At 43.2% G+C, this 20,296-nt stretch overlaps 2 protein-coding genes across 6 annotated transcripts in view; both read right to left on the bottom strand.

Moving 5' to 3' along the window:
- TM9SF3 (transmembrane 9 superfamily member 3) overlaps positions 1-5,185 on the bottom strand; it is a 59,694-nt gene extending 54,509 nt beyond the window's left edge. Inside the window, exon 1 of one of the 2 annotated variants that reach the window (XM_061459375.1) lies at positions 4,999-5,185. In XM_061459375.1, coding sequence (XP_061315359.1) covers positions 4,999-5,100 — 102 coding nt within the window. In that variant the 5' untranslated portion in view covers positions 5,101-5,185. Of the gene's footprint in view, positions 1-4,721; positions 4,863-4,998 lie in introns of those variants that run through there. The other variant, XM_061459373.1, reaches the window with a different exon arrangement.
- A 3,880-nt stretch (positions 5,186-9,065) lies between these two features.
- Positions 9,066-20,296, bottom strand: part of PIK3AP1 (phosphoinositide-3-kinase adaptor protein 1) — a 47,728-nt gene continuing 36,497 nt past the window's right edge. For all 4 annotated transcript variants that reach the window (XM_061459369.1, XM_061459371.1, XM_061459372.1 and 1 more), the window contains 9 exons: positions 18,765-18,860; positions 17,147-17,326; positions 16,292-16,354; positions 15,125-15,330; positions 13,390-13,462; positions 12,898-13,053; positions 11,105-11,175; positions 10,811-10,920; positions 9,066-9,721 (listed from right to left, as the gene is read on the bottom strand). In XM_061459369.1, the coding sequence (XP_061315353.1) occupies positions 9,667-9,721; positions 10,811-10,920; positions 11,105-11,175; positions 12,898-13,053; positions 13,390-13,462; positions 15,125-15,330; positions 16,292-16,354; positions 17,147-17,326; positions 18,765-18,860 (1,010 nt within the window). In that variant the 3' untranslated portion in view covers positions 9,066-9,666. The remainder of the gene's footprint in view (positions 9,722-10,810; positions 10,921-11,104; positions 11,176-12,897; positions 13,054-13,389; positions 13,463-15,124; positions 15,331-16,291; positions 16,355-17,146; positions 17,327-18,764; positions 18,861-20,296) is intronic.

Genomic DNA, 20,296 nt, shown 5'->3' with positions numbered 1-20,296 from the left:
AACCTTATGAAGTTTAACCATGCCAAGTGCAAGGTCCTACACCTGGGTCAGAGCAATCTCAGGCACAGCTGCAGGTTGGGCAGAGAAGAGATTCAGAGCAGCCCTGTGGAGAAGGACTTGGGGGTGCTGGTTGATGAGAAAATGAACATGAGCCAGCAGTGTGCGCTTGCAGCCCAGAAAGCCAACCATATCCTAGGCTGCATCAAAAGGAGCATGACTAGCAGATCAAAGGAGGTGACCCTGCCCCTCTGCTCTGCTCTCATGAGACCTCACTTGGAATATTGTGTGCAGTTCTGGTGTCCTCAACATAAAAAGGACACGGAACTGTTGGAACAAGTCCAGAGGAGGGCCACAAGGATGATAAAGGGGCTGGAGCACCTCCCATATGAAGACAGGCTGAGAAAGTTGGGGCTGTTCCGCCTGGAGAAGAGAAGGCTGCGTGGAGACCTCATAGCAGCCTTCCAGTATCTGCAGGGGGCCTATAAGGGTGCTAGGGAGGGACTCTTCATTAGGGACTGTAGTGATAGGCCAAGGGGTAACGGTTAAAACTTAAACAGGTGAAGTTTAGATTGGGTATAAGGAGGAAGTTCTTTAGTGTAAGGGTGGTGAGGCACTGGAATGGGTTGTCCAAGGAAGTTGTGAATGCTCCATCCCTCGCAGTGTTCAAGGCCAGGCTGGGCAGAGCCATGGGTGGCATGGTTTAGTGTGAGGTGTCTCTGCCCATGGCAGGGGACTTGGAACTGGATGATCTTAAGGTCCTTTCCAACCCTAACTATTCTATGATTCTATAGCAATACTGAGGCTATTTTCAGCACAGTACATGCATCTTTCTTTTCTTTAACCCAACAGGGCACTCATGATGTGGAAAGCAACTTAATATTCTTTTTGCACAACTGCAGAAATTAGCATGGTAGCCCTAGAAATAAACTATTTATTCTACAGAACAATTAAGGCTAGATTAAGTCAGGATATAAAAAGCTGCAGAAAAGGATATGAGACTGGAAGGTTGTGATAACCCTTTTTAAACCATGAAAACCCTTTGCAAAAAAATGATGGAGGGCCAGAGAGGACTACAACTACCAAATCTTAAATGGTGACTCAGCAAAATAAATTCAAATCAGGATAGCTTCTTTCAGAAAGTATGCCATTTTACTCCTCTTCTCAAGTTGAAGTTTGGAGGGAGGCTTTCCACAATACAGTTCCTTGAACACCAGCACACATCTTTCAAGGGTAAAAGAATCAACTGTTACCGGCAGAGCAAAGCTGCAGGAACAGGACAGGAAACAAGCGAGGCAGCAAGTAAGACTCAATCAGTGGGTAATATCCCAGGCTTCTAGTCCCAGTACCTTACAGATATTCTGTGAAGCACTGTGACAATACTCAATGTTTGCAGCTCGCACCGGTAACCTGAACCCATAAACTGTGGATTTCAGCCCTTTGCTCTCCTTTGGATAAAACAAATTATTTCCAGTAACATCTTTTCATTTAACTCTGAATTGTAAGCCTCACCAAACCATGGCTAGAACTACACCAGAAAGACAGTCTGAACTGTTGTACAAGCAGTCCTTTTACTGCTACACTTCCTAGATGCACAAGGCTGCTCAGGCATGCCTCATCCTGCTTCTGTGACATTTATTTCACCTCTTCAGAATGGAACCACTAGAACTTCAAAAGGAATCAGGCTGCCCATCTACACACAACTTAGTATGCAAAGAGGTATTTTACATGCACAGAGATGTTTTCTACAGTGTTTCTCTAACTGACAAGTTACAGATACTATACAAGAGTCATTATTTTATTATATGCTTGTACCTTTAACATACTTCATCAGGCTAAAAGTCCAACAAAAATGCTTTACTCAGTCACTATCAATAAGGAATTTTGCTACGCAATATAGGCTGGGTTTTGTTTGTTTTTCAATGTTTGTCATGTACTCTCATGCTTACGAAGCACTGATAATTAAACTGAAACAATGTTAAAATTAAAATGCTACCTATTGCCTAGATCATTCTGCCCCAACAAAACCCCCAGCATATATCAGAATAATTTTATGGTTTGCATATTTTGTCAACTCCAACAAGTCTAGTAACAGAAGATGTGAAAGCAGAAGCTAGGCAGAAGCCCACCCACCCTGCTTCTACAGCATCAGTATATACTGTGGTAAGGCTACCAATATCTCAGCTATACCATCTCTTCCACGGGTAAAAGGGCAACTGTCAAAAAATGGTGCAACTATCAGATTACAGGCAAAAACCAGACACATGACACACTCTGAAGCGTGAAAACCAGTTAAAGAATCTGCAAACAAGTTTTCACTTAGTTTCTGACACATTGCTCTGTTGTGGTCTGAAGTTACGGTGCTGCACTCTTTTGACAACGAAGATTTTAAACGCTGTGTCAAATCCTAATTTCTCTTCACTTACTAATGATTTTAATCACCCATGTCCCTATCTTATAATTGTATTTTTACTACTCTTTTCCTAAAGAAATGCATTTTTAAAGTCTATTTCAATTTTAAGATAAAGGATTTAGCTGTTGATCCAATGAAGCTATCCACACTTAGAAACTCCAGGAATACTAGTACAGTCATAGAGCTTCATGTGGAGTCCTTTCACAGTTACCCTTTATAATATTTGCTTATGCAGTCCTACAGTTAAAAAAGACATATATAAAGCACTAACAGCCAATTTGTATTAACAAAATAATACACATTACAGCACACATGTATTATTTTAGAAGCATTGTATGCTATTATGTGTTATAGCAGCAGTAAATAAATTGACCTGCTAACACAGAGCATTAAACCTTCAAGTCAGTGCTTCTAGATGTTCGGCACGCTTGGTACAGATAAGGCCCCTCTACATCAGCAGTTAAAAGTAAACTGCGGCACGCCTTCACCCAGAAGCTGCACACTAAGGCAGTAACAAGGAAACAGCAGCACATAATGGTGTGTATTCCTATCAATAAGACTCAAGTCTTAAAATCAGTGAAAATTTACATTTTGAAGTTACCAAGCCATGAATTGGTATACTCCTCTCCACTTCCCAAAGGTGAGCAGAGCCTCCAAAATTTAACAAAGCACTTTGATTATCGGAAGATTAATCTTCCGACTGCAGTCATGGTCAAAACCAAAATTCATTAAAATGCAGTATTTAAGGAACATTTCCTTCAGGTTTTTAATCTCAAAATCAGTGTACTATTACAAAACCTTGTTCATGTTTCATTCATGCTATTAACACTTCCACTCCACTCTCCTGAACAATACTAAAGTACCAAAATATCTAATCAAGGAGACAGCTTTCCAAAAAAAGGTAACTGTCTTCCTGCATCAACTATTCCTAACCTATCATGTGATGTTACTAAACCAGACACCACATGAATGAGAACGCTAAACCAAGAGACAGAGAGCCTCAAAGAGTTCAGTAATTCAGATGAAAAAAAATTACCAGCCTTTAAAACGAATTTGTGATTTCCACTGGTAATTGTTTAGGTAATCATTCAGAAGATCTAAAAACCATCAGAATCCCCTTTTGAAGGGAGAGCTCAAAACCAAATAAATTCAATAACAACTTTATGAAATCCTTTTTTCCCCAGAAAACTAACAATATTAAATGAATAATTAGTAATTACTCAAGTCAAACAGCCTTTAAAAATAAACACAGTGCTAAGCCAAAAACCACCTCACCTCAGCAGACACCCAACACCAAAACACCGGTTCAGCAATAAAACTGGGACTTAAGCTAGTTCAAAGCATCCGTGCTCCTTGAAAGTCCTCAATGTTAGCTTAACTTTACTGTCATTAACTGCAGCACTGATAATTCTCATAGCTTTTAAAAAAATAAAAACAATCCTAAACACCTTTCAAGTCTCACAAATACACAGAATTGGGCAACTGATTAATGACTGCTCACACAAACTACCAATGCTATTTACCTGTTTTATTAAAAACATTTATTAAGCTTACTACACCCCACCTAGAGAAAGTCATGTCAAGAAACCGAGCAACCGTTAACCCACCAGGCTTCTCAGGAACACGAAAGTTCTGACAGAAAGAGACACTGTGTTTAATCATGGGCACACTCCAATCCACTCCATTTGCGAGGAAACAGGGATGGTTTTCAGAAAAGTCTGGTGTCAAAATCACATCTCAGCTCATCGCAGACTTCCACCCTCCCACACCAAAAGCCACAGGAAACAACACTCCGATGCAAAATCGTACACTGGTGCTTCCTTCTTAGAGATTCTGCTCGGGTGACATTGCAAGCACTTCGGAACATCTATCCTCACACTGACAAGTGAGCACTCAAGCTATGCTTTTCGCACCCTTTCCCTCCGGGCTCCACGCAGTGCCCCAAGCGGAGCGCTCGGCCCTGCCCTGAGCCCAGGTCCACGCCACCCCCCGGCACCGGCTGTCACCCGGCCGCGGCTCCCCCGAGGCAGGCAGCTCCGGATTGTACTGCTGCGCCGAAGCAAATACAAACACCCTCCCGGAAGGAACGGCCGCTCCCGCAAAGCACAACACCAACAGCCGGGCAGCCCTCTTCAAACAACGCACAGGCACCTGCGGGGTTTTTATTTGCGCCGGGAAAAGGCGGGACACGCGACCGCTATCTAAGTGGCACCGCGCCCGGCCGACACACGGATGTCCGAACCGGACCACAAACCTCCGGTAGCACTTCCCCGAGCGTCCCACTCACACCGAGACAGAACATAGCCCACACCTGCCCCACGCTGCCAACACAATCCACACAGCGGGGAAGACAAGGAGAAAGCTCCGCTGGGCGGGACCACCCGCCAGGGCCGCCGCCCGCCCGCCCGCTCACCCCCATGCCAGGCCGCAGCCCGTCACTCCCCGCTCCGCCCACCGGCCGGGCCGCACTCTCCGGGCAGCTGCGGACGCAGCCACCCCTCGTTGGCAGCAAGGACCGCGGCCGGGGAGGTCGGGGCGGCGGCCCAGGCACCGCAGGCCCCCCGGGGGGAGGCCGGGCACCGCCTCACCGTGTGCTCGTGCTCGTCAGCGAGGGCGCGCAGCGGCAGGCACAGGAGGAGCAGCGGGAGCAGCGCGGCTGCCGCGGACAGCTGCGGCCCGGGCGCCGCCATCTCGGGCCTCGGCGTCCGCGCGCACGCAGCAGGCCCCGCCGCGGAGCCGGCCCGCGCCCCGCCGCCAACGCCGACCTGCGACGCCACTTCCGCTCCGCCCGGCCACGTCATCCGGCCGCACGCCGGAAGCGCGGCACCTACGGCGGCTGCCGGGAGCCAAGCCGAGCGGCGGGGTGCTGCCCGCGGGGAGGGGCAGGTCGGTACCTGCAGGCTGGACCGGGACTGCGGATATAAAGGGGGGGAGACGGCGGGCAGGACCCGCTTGCCCCGCGCCGCGGGCATGTTAGACACTAAGGCCTCGATTATCTTTTAATTGATCACATACCGATCAATGAACAAATAAAGTTTGTTTGAGGGGAACGTGCCACGGACTCTTTTCAAGTGCCTTTAACAGTAAGCGGTCCCGTTTCCTACAGCAATTGTACATGTGGGAGAAATCCAGGAACGCCGCAGTGCAGAAAGCCCTGCTGCCCAAGGGCAGGTACCGGGGCGGCACAGACGGGGAGGTCTCAGTCAGCTCCGGCTCGGATAGAGCCTGCAGCCCTGTGTGTGAGCTTGGAACTAGCTCAGGCTACAAGGCCAAAGTGAAAAGCCCAGAGCCAAAAAGCTCATGGCATTAAGGGGTCAATGATATAATTTTTAAACTGAGCAAATGCAAAAACAATTTTCAGAGACTATCGGACATAGTATTTTTTTAAAAGGGGCTAAACAGTCTTCTCAGATTTTGCACACATTAACAAACAGCAAAGGAGACACGCTCAGTACCGTTACATGCCATCCATGCTTTGTAGAAATGGTGCAAAACCAGATACCCAGTGCAAAACTACCGTACCCATCCTAACAGCTTTTCCCCTTGTGATCTTATGTTCACAGTCTGCCTTCCCTGAATATATTTTAGCAAGCTGTGTTTTTATACGAAGCATTTTCCAGATAGTATATTCAAATTCTCCTGCCTATTTCAGTAGCAGTGTGGTCACTGTAGAGATGCTTGTCAAAACCCATTCAAAACACGTTTATATGAAAAAACAACCACGAAACAAACAAAAACCCAAAGCAAAAAATTACCTAGTCAGCTGTGATAACACCATATGTTTCTTTCTAGTTGTGTCTCCGTCCAAAACAGAGTAGCTTACCCATGGGAGACAGAGAGAGGAGGCTTCAGCATCTTCAGTTTATTCAGTACTTAAGTCTCACAGTCAACAACAGAGCCAGCCAGAGCCATCTGCTGCAGTGGGTTTTCTGAAGCAGTTGCACAAAGAGCAAATGCTTTCCCCAGGCCAGCCAGCCAGCCAGCTGCCACCTGAGCTTGGTGGATACCCCTGCAGGGGGCCAGGTCATTTACTTTTTACCAGCAATTTTATCTTTTCAGTCCTTGACCTCTAATGTCTGACAGAAACACAGTTCATTCCCGCTCTCCCCCCACCAGCATATTCTTGAGTAATCAGGAGTCTGGTTACATGCAGTTTTCTTCTCCAGTGTCTTCTGAGCTTCAGTGTCAGTGCACTTTTCACCTTAGGTGGAAGCAATACACACCACATGCTCACCAGCACAAATGGAAATTACAGATACAGAGACTGCATACACTGAGCCAGAAAAGCCTTAAAGCAACTAACTGAAACCACACCAACATGGAACACATTTCGGCAGTTGAAAAGGTGCATCTCTGATGGTCTTCATAAACCTTAAGCATCATGCCTGCACCCCAAATGTTTACCTGCGTTTATCAGGTGAAGCCATTTTAGAGCTATTCCTTTTCCTCCTTCATAGGGTAGTAGTAGAATCTGTGATGGTTGGTCAGTGAAATTCCCAACTGATCCAGAAGAAGTTAGAAAGAAAGATGGGAATGCCAGAGAGTACAGCTCTATCTTCTATTTCCCACTCTTAGGCAATGGGGAAGGGGGCTGAACAGACTGCATTTATAGTATTTCTCAGCCCCACCTGTCCTACCTCACCTCTCCTCCAAACCAGACCCCCCCTAGCATCTGATTTTGTCAGACTTTGTCAGCATTTAGTCAGGTTGGACTAAAGAAATATCTAAGTTGCAAATGGGAAAGGGACTGAAAGGCTACTTAGGAGCTACTTTTCAGTAATTCAGATATAAGCCATCTCACTGTAGCACTAGCAATAAAAATCAAGTTTACAGCCACATTATTAGGATTGTGCAAAGGCAAATGCTCAGATAAACTCCTCCCACAGAAGACATTTGGCTATCACATGCAGGAGTGCAGAATTAAAAATTAGCTGGGCAAGGCAGGGATACCTGGGCTGCTTCAGTCCAGTGGCTTTGAAAGGAAACCTTCTGTGTGATACACTCTCTTATTTTGCCCTTCCCTTCCTGCCCTGTTACAGTTTTCCCCACATCCTACAGGTCTACCTTATGTTGTGCCTGGGAGATGCGGAAGCAGATAAACTTGTCTTATCACATCACCACTCAAGCTCTGCAGCACAGCTGCACCCAGTACTAAGGAGATGGGGAACATCTGAGCAAAACCAGGGAGCTGTGTGCAAACCAAAGCATATGTGACAGCTGAAGACAATCAAGCTGTTGAATTTCCTCTTTTATTTATCCCTGTTTCCTTCCCTTATCCATGCTACTATTTTCCTAATTTCAGCATCAAACTTCCTTTCCTGCTTCTAATTTGACTGAGTATTGCTGGGAACTTTGTTCTGTTCCAAGAGCAGCACAGGAAGGCAGCTCCCACCTCACCATTCTCCTGGCTACTGTGAACAAAAAGCAAACTGTCAGTGAGCCTGTAGTGTTGGAGTTACTGGAGAAAGTGCTGAGGTCCTTTGGAAAAGAGAAAAAAAAGGTCACCTCTGTACCTCTCACTATAGACCTGCAGCACAACACCTGCATCCCTCTACCATAAAAGGGAGAGGCTATCTGAACTGCATCTGCAGTCATATTCTGTGAGTTTAATGTGTAGATGATACTTAGCTTATGCCTATCCCCTGAGAGCAGCAGGGGCTTCTCCACCTTCATTCAGTGCTGACTGAGTCACAGTTGCCATCTGTCACTCCTGCAGCTCCCCACACTGACTTTGCCACCCTGCAAGAGGAAGGAGCTACAACTCTTGCTCTCTTACAGATTAAGGAGAGCTTACATGACCAGACAGAAGCTTTACATGTCCTACCTGCACCCAAGGGATCACCTAATACAGATGTATCTATGTCTCTGTCAGGGCTGGAAGAAGGCGTATGGTTTGAAAACCAAGTATTATGCTTAATTCTCTGCCCTGAATCTTATCTTGCAGAATTCCCATCTGCACCACTCGTGCTCAAACACACCCCTAATACTTGGTTCCCCAGTGACCAGGATACACACAAGACTGCAAGGCCTGGAAGGAAAAAAAACACCCCAAAACAACCAAAAAAACCCACAACCCAAAAATTTCCCAAAACACCTCACTTCCATCACTCATGTCCCTTGAGATAAGAAATCAAACTTCATTTCTGCTTTATATGCTTTCTGCATTTGGAACACCACCAAACCAGGAAGTTATGTTTGTAACTTTTCGGGCAGAAAAAAGGCTGGACAAAGCTGTTGCAGATTCACATTACTAAACAGGAAAAGTAGAGCGAGCAGAGTCCAGCTCCACGGCTGCGCACTTCCATAGCAGCAGGCTAACTACATGCCTGGTATTTGTGAGGTGTGCGCACTTATAATTGGAGACTCGCTATATTATTCCAGAGCATAAAGTGAAATGCCTGCATATTGCTTCTACATTGAACACATATAAGAGATGCCAAACCCAGCACTGCTGCCAACTCCTTCCTCTAATTTAAGAGATCAGTCATGTGGTTTCAAATAACAACATACCCACCCGCTCCCCAAAAAAGCTTTAAGTACAGTTGTTTTGTGATACAACAGGTCTCTTACCGGCTCCCTTGGGAAATTTCATGGCAAATGTAGCACAAATAACACCTTGACAATGTCTGTTGTCTTCAGGAAGGGAAGAAGAAAGTGAAAAGTGGGTTTTTTTAATGTATTTTGCATACAACCTTGAATAAAGACAACTTCTCAACCTCCCATGATTTAACGACTGCCGGAGGGAGATTCCACATCTTCTGAAAGGTCAGTATGTTCGTACCCAAAATCTTATACCAAACAGAAGTACATTCAGCTGTTCCTCCTGTAATGAGTGTTCTTCAAACAAAGTCTTTGAACAACTAATTTTCTTTACTTTTTCAAGCATGTTTCAAGGGCTTTGGTAGCAATGCTTATCAGGATTTAGTTTCTAAGAGGACACGTGTTCTTTCTTGGTCAGAAAGAAAGTTTGTGTTGGTGCAGGGCTGCCAAGACACACATCAGTGTTCTCCTTCCTGACCATGATGCTTTTTCTTGAAGTCCCAAAGCACCAGAATTATTTAAATTTAAAAAAAAATGTTATAGAAGACCTAGAAGTCTCAGTGAAAATCATGCAAAAAGTCATCAGAGCTTTAAAGGGGAGGATGGGGAAGAACACATTTGGCTCCCAGTTATAAATAATTTAAAGACAACCCAAAAATATCTGTAAAACACATATAAAACCAGAAAAATCTCATATTCCACAGATGTTGAGAGACTCAGCGACCTCTTGGGGGCACAGGTGGAGGATAAAAGCCTTCACTGCTTACAGGCCTATAAAAAGACAGAATACAAATGAATTTAAAAAAAAAAAAAGTAGAGAATAGGGTTCTGGAACAACAAATTGCACACAATAAAATCATAACTAAGAACACTACAAGCAGTAGTCATACAAGAAGAAAAACAGGCTACCACCAATTCAGCAACAAAGCAGATGCCAAGGTACCAGAGCCCTCCTGCACAAGTTATTTCTTCTGCTTTTCAGCTGCAGTAATTCTACTATTACTGGAAAGAGACGCTGTAATACTTGGGTGGAGTAAAACTTTGATAGTATAACAGCTTCCTCCTGAAAATTACATGAAGAGCAATAGGAAGAGATCAAAAGATCCAAAATCTTTTTTTTTTCCTTCAAAATAACTAGAGAGAAATTCCAGCTATATTCTTGCAAAGCCTCAAGTCAACATTCAGAATTTACTGCACCCACACATTACTAATTACTATTTTAACAGTTGGAGAATTTCAAATAGGATCTATACTTAGATAAACCTCTGGGGCCTGGACTTCATAGACTTGTGGTTGGTTGGACTGGAGAAATGTTTGTAAGTCACTTAAGTTTGTGGTGGCCAAATCAAGGCAAAACCCCTCAACACCTTTTACAAAACCAGTGCAGTTTTTGCTTTGAGGCCAATCATACATGTAAACAAGTATGCTTTGGAGAGATTTTGTCAAAACTGAAGAAGTCTAAGGGAATGCCAAACAGGAATTCCCTGTGCACTCTGCTCTGTATGTTCCAAGAGGATCATCTCAGAAGGATTAGGTACTAAATCTTTGCCAGGATCAGGATGCTACTCCACTTCGGTCAGTCTTACTGTGGCAAGCATTGTGCGCTTCAATACTGCTGTCCTTGCATCAAGTGAACCACAGTAACAGTACTACAATTGGCATGTTACTAACCAGGAAACCAATTCCACCAAGGATTCCAGATGAGGAACGAGAATTTTACAATTTCTAACAGCATGCATTTATAAATAATAGACTGGTAAATCTTGCTGAAAGACATATTTGCTTCCTGCCTTGCTTTCTGCCCAAGGCTTCTATACTGATGCACAGAGCACTCACGTCTAAGCTGCTTTTTAGCTTTACCTGCTTGCACCTCGAGGAGGCACTCTGGGAGGCCTTTCTGGGAATGGCAGCCTCTCTGTTCGGTGGGTAACTGGGCTGCGGCTTCTAGTTGTTTCTGCAACTTCATTGTCCTACAAAATGAGGAAAGAGGTTAAAGGCCAGCAAAATTTGGTCCTTGTTAGCTTCACAACAGAAGTGGCTACATTTGCCATTTCTGCAAATGCAGTGCTATCCCTGAGCATCTTTTCTTCACATGAAAACAAAGCCATGTACTTAAGAACAGTGGACCAGTATGTAGCAGAGGTGAGAACCTACCTCACTGTCCCCTTCCATCCCACTGCTGACACTCAATATGCTCCGAGTGCTGGAGCGGTTACTTGCACTACCTAGAGTAAACAAGATAAAAACAAACTGATTATTAAATCCTGGTGATTCAACTGCAAAACACTAATTCAGGGCTCCTTCTAATCTCTTGCACACATCATTTAATGCTTGTTTAGATTAATTTATTTCCACTGTTATTTTTCACATGTTCAGGATCCAAACAATTGCATTTCATACAATGCTGAGCACAGGGCCAGATCATTCAGTTTTGCTTTCTTTCTAGCCAATTTCTGCCCTCTCTAGGTCCAGGCTTCTGGTTAAATACCCTCAACCATAACCTAACTGAAAGGATACAATGCCGTATCAGCTGCCAAGTCAGGTAAATATTTTCACAAGTGTTACACACCCAACATTTATGTATATTTAAATTATCGATCTCCATGTCTTTAACAACTGCATGGAGTTAAATGGCTCTGAGCACTGTCACACATTCATTCCTTTAGCAAGTGACTGCTCATGACGTTATTGTTCCCAATAGCTGTTCACCACCTCCTCTCACAACAATCCTTACTCATTATAGGAATGTTTCCTAGTCTACTTCAGAGCTAAAAATTACAAGTTTGTTCAAACAGCCTGCAGCAACCATTTATGCAAACCCATTTAACTTGCATGAACCCAGACTATGAAATGTTTTTGCAGTCAGACATGCCATCTCTGAAGGGGACAGCAACATACAAACATATCTTACATTGCTATGGCTGGTTTCAGTCACAAATGCATAATGTTCTGTAGGGCTGTTCAATACTAGGACACTAATGTTCAGAAACCTATACATTGAAATGGAGGCTAGAGAGGTTCTCTCATAAGATGCACCTCCTCCCTAACCTTGGTGATGTAACTCATTATCAGTTGGTTCAAACAGCAGCGCTTAAAGAGTGATAAATATTGTATTCGGGTCCATTCTCACAATCACACCATGGGAAAGAGCCAAGCTGCACATAGTGAACTCCTTAGACGCATTAACATTTCTCTCAACTGCTTATATGCAAGTTACTGGCTCTGTCAACTGCCTCTGGCACCTACTTTGGACATGTGCCAGTTCTATCTTGCCAAGAGCCACAAAGGTAGTAACCTCACTGGTTCTCAATTTTCCTTTCAGAGCACCAAAATGATCTTGATTTCTGCAAGAATTGTGCAGTCTGCAATAACAGCAAGAACGCAGGTATTTAATTTGTGCAAATTAAACCTAATAAAAAACAAAGATAATAAAAATGTGCAGACTGTGTAAGTTACTCAAGAGGTCCCACATGAAAAATGTTGTCCTTTATTTGCAACAGCTGAGGAAACTACAGTAGATATGGGTTCCCAGCCTGCAATATAACTATGTCCTTCAAACCAGAAGAGCACACTGCCTGCTGAGAGTTATGGCAATGTATCATCCTTTTTTTTCTGAGGCAGCAGCTGCCATATACTTTTAAGAACTGGAGACAGGTAATACGCTTTCCCTGAAGAGGCTCAAGGGAATTTTTCACTCAGCTTTCAGGTTCTCCTCCTGCAGAGATGCAGGTGAGAGATGCTCAAACCCCTTGATGTACCTGGAGTTGCTTTTACCGTTTTGAGAACAGCCTGCATGCAACAGAATGCATGCAGGGTTTGGTGTGGTGAGTCAGCACTGGGATTCAGTAACAGAAGTCTTGTCCCCTGAGCTTACTCCAGAGTCACTCTGGGGAAGTGTTTTCCATCCAGCATTCCTGTAGAGAGGGTGGCACTCAGGGCTTGCTTACTTGTTGTGCTAGATGTGCTTTCTGTTTTCCAGTCTCCTCGCTTTAACTCATTTTTTGGTGGGAAAACATTTTTCCTGGGTGTGTATTCATATATTCCACATTCTGGTTTTCCCAAAGTATTATGAGAATGTCGAATGGGTACTGTAATTTCCAAATCTGAAAGGGAAAATGAACAGCTCAGAAGGCTCTAGGCAAGTATAGTCCCTGAGGGACAGCTTTCCACCTGAGAAAAAGTTAAACATGATCACGTAAGGGCGATCATACATGTGATATACATTGAATGGATCAAGATTTACTCCACAGATGTGGGCATCCTTTCCTCAGTCTGGAAAATTAAGGAGTAAAGTGCTATGTTTTAGCCAACAGACAGATGGATGTGAATATTAAAATATGACAAAACTACAATACACATGGAAACACTTCTGCCTGAAAAGCATATTAATATTGTCAGCTGCTTCATTACCAGAGAATGTCAGAATCAGAGACTGTTACCTGCAGCTTTGTCTTTTTTTTGCTTCTCCATTTGCCTCCTGGTTATGCTGTCTCGTAGCCGTTTCAGGTTTTCCTAGAAACATCACAAGATATTCTTTTCAGGGCTTTGGTAAAGGAGGATGAGCAGCTTTCTGAAAAGTTAGCCAGTATCGTATTTCAGCTAACTTTTCAACCCAGCTGTAACAAAGACTGCTAGACTTGGCTGAAGTCCAAACCATATCAACAGGTTTTAATTTATTCCCTTCAGAAATCCATATGTGCCTTTCAGAAGCCAGTTTTTTTCTGATGTCCATTGTGTGTGTTTAGGTCAAGTGCACACACTCACTGGCAGTTGCAGATAAGCAGCACATTTAGTTTAGAACTTCCTCTGTTTTCTGTTTCCACTGTGACACTGGCACAAAAACAAGACCCATGATCAAGCATAGTCCTTTCTGTACTAATGAACAGATAATTCTGACTGCAGGGTTCAGAGGAGACTGACATGCATCCCAGAGAGCGAGGGAAAATTCAGAGTGTCCCCTCTAGAGCAAGAGGGGACACCTGGAAATGTAACCAGGGGCAAAGCCTCTTCACCACTGTATGGCAGCATACTGGCAAGATCTGGAACTTTTTAAAGCTGCTAATGGGATGGGGCACAGAGCATGACACTTTATCGCTGCTACAGACATCCACTGAAGTAGCACTGCATTCTTTATTGACAGAAGTAGGGATTTCTCTACTGTTTCTGGGTAGAGAGGACCCTTCAAAGTGAATCAGGAGAAGTCTTTGTTCTGACAGCTGCCAAAACAGTGTCACACACTGGAGACCAGCACCTCAAGTGGGAGAGCAGACTGCTGCAGCATGAACAAAAAGCTTCAAATGAAGCAGGCAGTGATTTTAAAGAGGGAGCCCCACTCTAACTTGAGAATGGAAATTTTAAACTATGACTTCTAGTTTCATCAGTCATTTTGTTGCTGCTGCCAACATGATTCCTTCTTTCAGCTAAACCACCCAAACACTGTGCTTTCACTTTTGACTGTTGCTAGACGTTGCACAGATGCAAATAACAGATAGTCATGGAGCCATCAAACACCCAGGGAAAGATCAAACCATCTACAATATAGGACTTCAAAGCCAATACACCATCTGGGACACCAAATCTTCACTGATCTGAAATGGATAAGAACTGACATGTTAAATGTGCACCACAGAAGTCCCCCACCAGCAGGCAGGTGCTAGGTGACTTCTAGAAAGGTAACTCAGCCAACTGGATTTGGCCGAATTCATAATGCACAGATCTTCCAAACCTCACAATAGTAATACAACACAATCAAATCTGTCAAAGAGCTGCCTGTTTACTGCCACATGAGAACAACCCCTCCATGATGCTGGGGATGGACTCTTCACTAGGGACTGTAGTGATAAGACAAGGGGTAATGGGTTAAAACTTAAACAGGGGAAGTTTAGATTGGATATAAGGAGGAAGTTCTCTACTGTAAGGGTGGTGAGGCACTGGAATGGGTTGCCCAAGGAAGCTGTGAATGCTCCATCCCTGGCGGTGTTCAAGGCCAGGCTGGGCAGAGCCTTGGGTGACATGGTTTAGTGTGAGGTGTCCCTGCACAAGGCAGGGGGCTTGGAACTGGATGATTTTAAGGTCCTTTCCAACCCTACCTATTCTATGATTCTATGCTGAACAGCTTGTAAGATATATCTAGAGAGACAGATGCATTTCTTAAACAGTAGAGTAAGCCTGTACCTGCTGGAACCGGAATGATTCTGATCTTTTTTTCTGGTTCAATTGCCACTCCTTAAAATGAAGTACAGCTTCATCAACAGTGAGTATGCCCATTTTCACTTGTTCTTGTAATGTTATCAGCTGCCGTTGACCTGGGGTTTTCATTCCAGCAAATGGATCATATATGCTTGATTGAGATGGGTCCCTTACAGGCCTGACTATTGTCTCTGAAGAAAGAACACCACCAAAAATGTTATTGAACTTGTGGCATCTGCCCTCCTCACTGAATACAAAGAAAATCAAGCACCCTTGGTCCAGCAGAGATTTAAAAAAAAAACAAAAACAAAAAAAAAAAAACAAACCTACAAATTGAATGACTCCCTAACCAGAAGAGTATTTTCTCCTTATGCCATCTTGCTATTTGCCCAGCTGAGAGATAGCCCTGTACGCAAATATGTCCCAGGGATAATCTCTGCTCTTACAAACATAATTTAAGTGAACAGCACAAAATGTACTCCTTAAAATGCTCTGCTTCCTCACTGCAAAAATATCTCTCTCCTCAGCAGTTCAAAAAACAGAGCTTTCACCTTGACATTCACCAAGGTAGACTCTTCTTAGGTAATCTGTGCAGCATAACTGCAGCAACAGAGAGGTGAAAACTCATCCTACTCTTTGTAACTCATTTGCAACATGAAGAGTAGTTTGTAACACATGAGATAAAAGTTCAGATACAGTCCCTAGCACTCTGATGGCGCACAGGGTAAGAGGTGAAAGATTAGGGCACAGTTTTGGATGTGCAAAGATCAATGGCAAGCAGTTCACTAAAGGTTAAATCCCAGGAAATAATGATCAACAGGCAGTGGATATATGCAGAAGATCAAAAGTGGGACATTTACTCCATAAAGTAATATGAATCACAACATAAAGGACTTCAGTTATTATGCCAGAGGATAAACTCCAAGACAGGGGATATGTACAGGATGTGATAAAGGGGTACCTTTCATTCTGCTGTTACAAAATGTTTTCAGTATCACATAAGGTCAGAAAGCTTGGGTCCTTCATATAGGACTATTATCCCCAGAGCCTTGTAAAAAAGACTGTTCTGTAACATTTCATACAAACGAAGTTATCTCAGCAGATTTGCTTTAGGATTACTGGAAAGATTTTCAGAGTGAACTTCTGACTTACCTTTCTTAACTCTTCCTCTGGAGATGTAGAGATTCTCAGGTCTTTTTGCTTTCTGTGCAAAAACTGTAAAACAAACAATCCTTAAATACTGAAACACATCTCATGAAGACAGAAACAACAAGCATAAATATTGGAAGCAAACATAATTCTACACTGCATTATAGCTTCTGTTACCCTACTATGTCCATTTAAGAAAACAAGATAAGAAGTTGCAATAGATCTCCCCTTCTATTGACCTCAACTGATTTAACTCAGCCACTTTCAAGAGAAGTCTGGATAGTATAATATAATATTTCCCCAAAATCCTGTCATGGGGGGAAGGAGGAGTCACTGAAATTCCTCTCCCACACATTACTGTGGTTCTTGTTAAAATGTTTGTAAAATATGATCAAGATTTCTAAAACTGTCTAGTAAACTAGGAGGAACAATTTTCTTCAATTAAACCCCACTTCAAGGGGAGGTATTGATGTATAGAATCAGGTCCTGTACAAATGCTACTGAATCAGTGGTACCGTTATAGAGCAGTAACATCTTAATTTATTAGCTTGATTGTCTCCCTATAATATCAGGATCTTTCTAATTTAGTTGGATGTGTTTATACCATTTAGGGGTTATGTGTCATTAAGCACAAGCTCAGGCCAAGACCTCAGAATACAATATCCCCACATTTTCAGATGAGGCAGATGAAAACAGATGTGAAATTGGATCCCAAAGGTAATCCAACTCCAGAGCCAAATAATCCAGAGGTCTCAAAAACCTGTAGATTTTCTTGGTGTTGATTTAGCAACTGGAGCCCATGTGAAGGCCATTCTACAGTTGACTAGTCTACAGTTTAGGTCCTGGTACCCAACTCACTTTTGGAGATGTACAGCTCATTGTCTGGCTGTGGAGAGCTGGTCTCTGGTCTTGGAACAGGAACTGGAGGTCTGCTAGCCATTTCCTGTGGAAAAGTATCTTGTTCCACTGAGTAGTACACATCTTCACCATACTGCTGGTAAGCTCCTTCCTCTGAATCTGGCACATCCATTCTACTGCCTACAACAGAGTAGAGTTTGTAAGAAAAACAACCTGGCCACTTCACTGAACACTGCATCCTTCCAGAGGCACTGTGTACCACATTCTTACCAACATGGCCATTTCACAGGCAAAAACATTCAGTTTTGCAATGAGTTAAAAGTGCCAAAGCCCTTCAAGACAGGACTTCATAAGTCACTAACAACTAGTAGCATGCAAGTGTTTGCCACTAAGCCTGTACCATCTGCTTTGGAAAAAAAAACCCACAGCAAAAAATCCCATAACTGTTTTTAAGGATTTGAGGAACAGTTAGTTCAACTAATTCCAGTTAATTAACATATTATAACAATTAACAAATCAGAGCACTGGTTTCCAAAAGCTACTTACGGTGGTCTACAAAGTACTATAGAGAATTATTCCTTTGTCTGAAATGAGAAATCTCCATCAGCTGACAAGATATTTGATCTCAGTGTGTCTCAGAGGAAGCTGGGTATGCATGTCTGTACTTAACGAATCCAGCTACCATTATACCACCTCACCATCTCCACTCTATTCTCACTCCTAAAATTACTGCAAATGTTGTAAGACCTGATTTAAAAGCTAGTTTCCCTCTGTTTGCATGGTAGCAAAATGAATTAAGAAGCCCTGGAGTAACTCCCTACTCTGTTACCAAGTCACAACTAAATACCAAAACCACTCGACTGACTTCCCTTTAGTTGATATTATAACACCTCGTTGAGTCAACACAGTGGGACTGCCAGAGCACTGGTGTTGGCAGGGAAAACAGAACAAGCTGTTATAAGCCCCAGACTTCATCTAGGTCTGAGTCCAGCTGGGTCACCCATAAAACATGAGTCTGTATCCCACGGAACCTGGCAAGGCAGGAAAAGGCTTGAGCAACCCAATCATGTTCGGTAGGGATAGCATGGAGCTAAGGTCTGATTGTGGTCAAAGAAGTCTCAGGGAGCACTGAAGAGGCAGAGCACAGATCAGGTTTGGGAGCCAGCAGTTCATTTCCTCTTTCCAGGTTGCTGCTTTCAATGTACAGAATTTTGAATAAAGCATCTACATTGAAATTCATCACTAGTTTGTGCTGCTGCACTTTATACTCAGCATCTGCCCATGAGGGAAGCCTGTACCCACATCCGGACACCAGAATTAATTCCCATCACTAAGATGAGGACAGAAGACAAGAGATTCCTGAATAGATACCAGCTGTATGCTTGCACTCACTAGTAGGCAAGGACTGGAATTAGAAACCACTCCTCCTCTTTGGCAAGAAACTAACTGCATTTGTGGGATCACCTCACAAGCTGTTCGCCCTGTTTGAACCCACTAAGGCAAAGCCATGCCAAAAAGTGTGGACTAGCTCCTATCTTTACAGATCAAGGACAAATCTCAAATTCCGTTTCATTGCTTTAGCTGTGCTATGGCGATCCTCTCTCCAAACAGGTCTCACCTTCTAAAAACTTGCGGAGCATTGAGTCTTTTGTAGTTAGAGAAATTTCATCTCCACCAACTGGAGTGTCTGGTTTGGACTGAAGCATCTCTACATCTGAAAAAAAAAATCAGAAAGATGACCCTGTTGATTATGCCTTTAAATATGTGGGGTAATATAATATAACATAATGAAATCATGTGATATTTCTGACTGGACATTAGGCTTATGGTGAAAGATCAAAGAGGAAGCCAGGCAACTGACCAGATATTTGCCTCAAAAAAGGCTCCAAAGCTGCTATGTTCAGACAACTCTGCACAAGTCTTTGCCAGCTGCCTGATGCTTATGCTTGAAGGTGACTAACATTCATAACTGAGAAGTTCTGACAAGCCACCAAGCAGGCACTGAGGATTAGCTATTATTGAGAGTGTGTTGGCCAGGTGAAGGTTTTGGCCTCTGCACAATGCTCCTGAGAGAGCAAACTGAGTGGAAGCTCTGCGACTTGGCAAAACAAGACCTTAAATGGCAATTTGCCCATGACACAGAAGATAGTATTTGTTTTGCTTACTGGATAAAAGTCAAAACAGCTGGCTGAGATAATTAGTTGGACTGGAAAGTGTACAGAGGGTCAGATGATAATTTAGTACTGAGAAAGCAGTGACAGTGAACAATAAGGTATTTTGTTAATTCAGTGGTTTTGACATAAGGAATTCTAATTCCAAAAAAGAGGCAACCTCATTGTAACACTAAAACTAATCCTAAAACTAAAATGCTTGCAATGAGTGACATAAATGAATTGTTGAGGCTTATTATTGTAAGTGAATTGCTGAGGCATATTGTGAAATATCTATTATGTAAACTAGATGGTTTAGGTTACATAAGAGAATATGAAATATTTCTCTATAAATGTAATTTTAGTATCTGGTGTCTTCTGCTAAACTGAAGAGATTTTGAGAGAGGGATAAGAATATGCTAGCAGAATTTTGCTTTGTTAGAATGTTGTGGAGGTTTTCAAGTAATAATTGTCAAAGGACTCACTGACAGTCACGTGAATGCATCCAACCTAGCTTTAGCCTCACAGGAATACCTCCAGCATAGCCACAGCAATGCTGCATGCTGTGTGGACTAACCACACTAGCAGCTTCTCAAGAGCTCTGCAGTCCATGCCAACCTGCATGCTGCTGGAGCTAATTGCGCATCACCTACCTCATATGAAGGTCAGTTAAGTTTTGCTGCATTACTACATGGAAGCACATATTTGACATTTCAGCATCCTGAAGTATTACCACTACAGACCTATATCTTCCTGTAGAGTGATTTTTCCCTCTTGCAGCCACCACAATTACTTTTAACATAGCTTTTAGAAATTAGCCTCTAGCAAACAGAGGCCTAGAGGAAAGCCACCACTTTATGGATTTGGGGGCAGAACAGGATGTGAGAGGTGTGCAAAGCTCCTTTCATCCTCTGTGGAGGGAACAGTAGCTTCCCAGCTTTAGCTATTCTCTGCAGGATTACTAAACCTAACAGCAGTGCAACAGGATATCACAGGGTTT

The sequence above is a fragment of the Pezoporus flaviventris genome, unplaced genomic scaffold (genome assembly GCF_033815535.1).
Source record: "Pezoporus flaviventris isolate CSIRO_AGI_PZ_B2104156 unplaced genomic scaffold, CSIRO_AGI_Pfla_v1 ptg000029l, whole genome shotgun sequence".
Lineage (NCBI taxonomy): Eukaryota > Metazoa > Chordata > Aves > Psittaciformes > Psittacidae > Pezoporus > Pezoporus flaviventris.
Note: the sequence above shows the minus strand (reverse complement) of the source record. Positions and strands in the feature narration are given on the sequence as shown.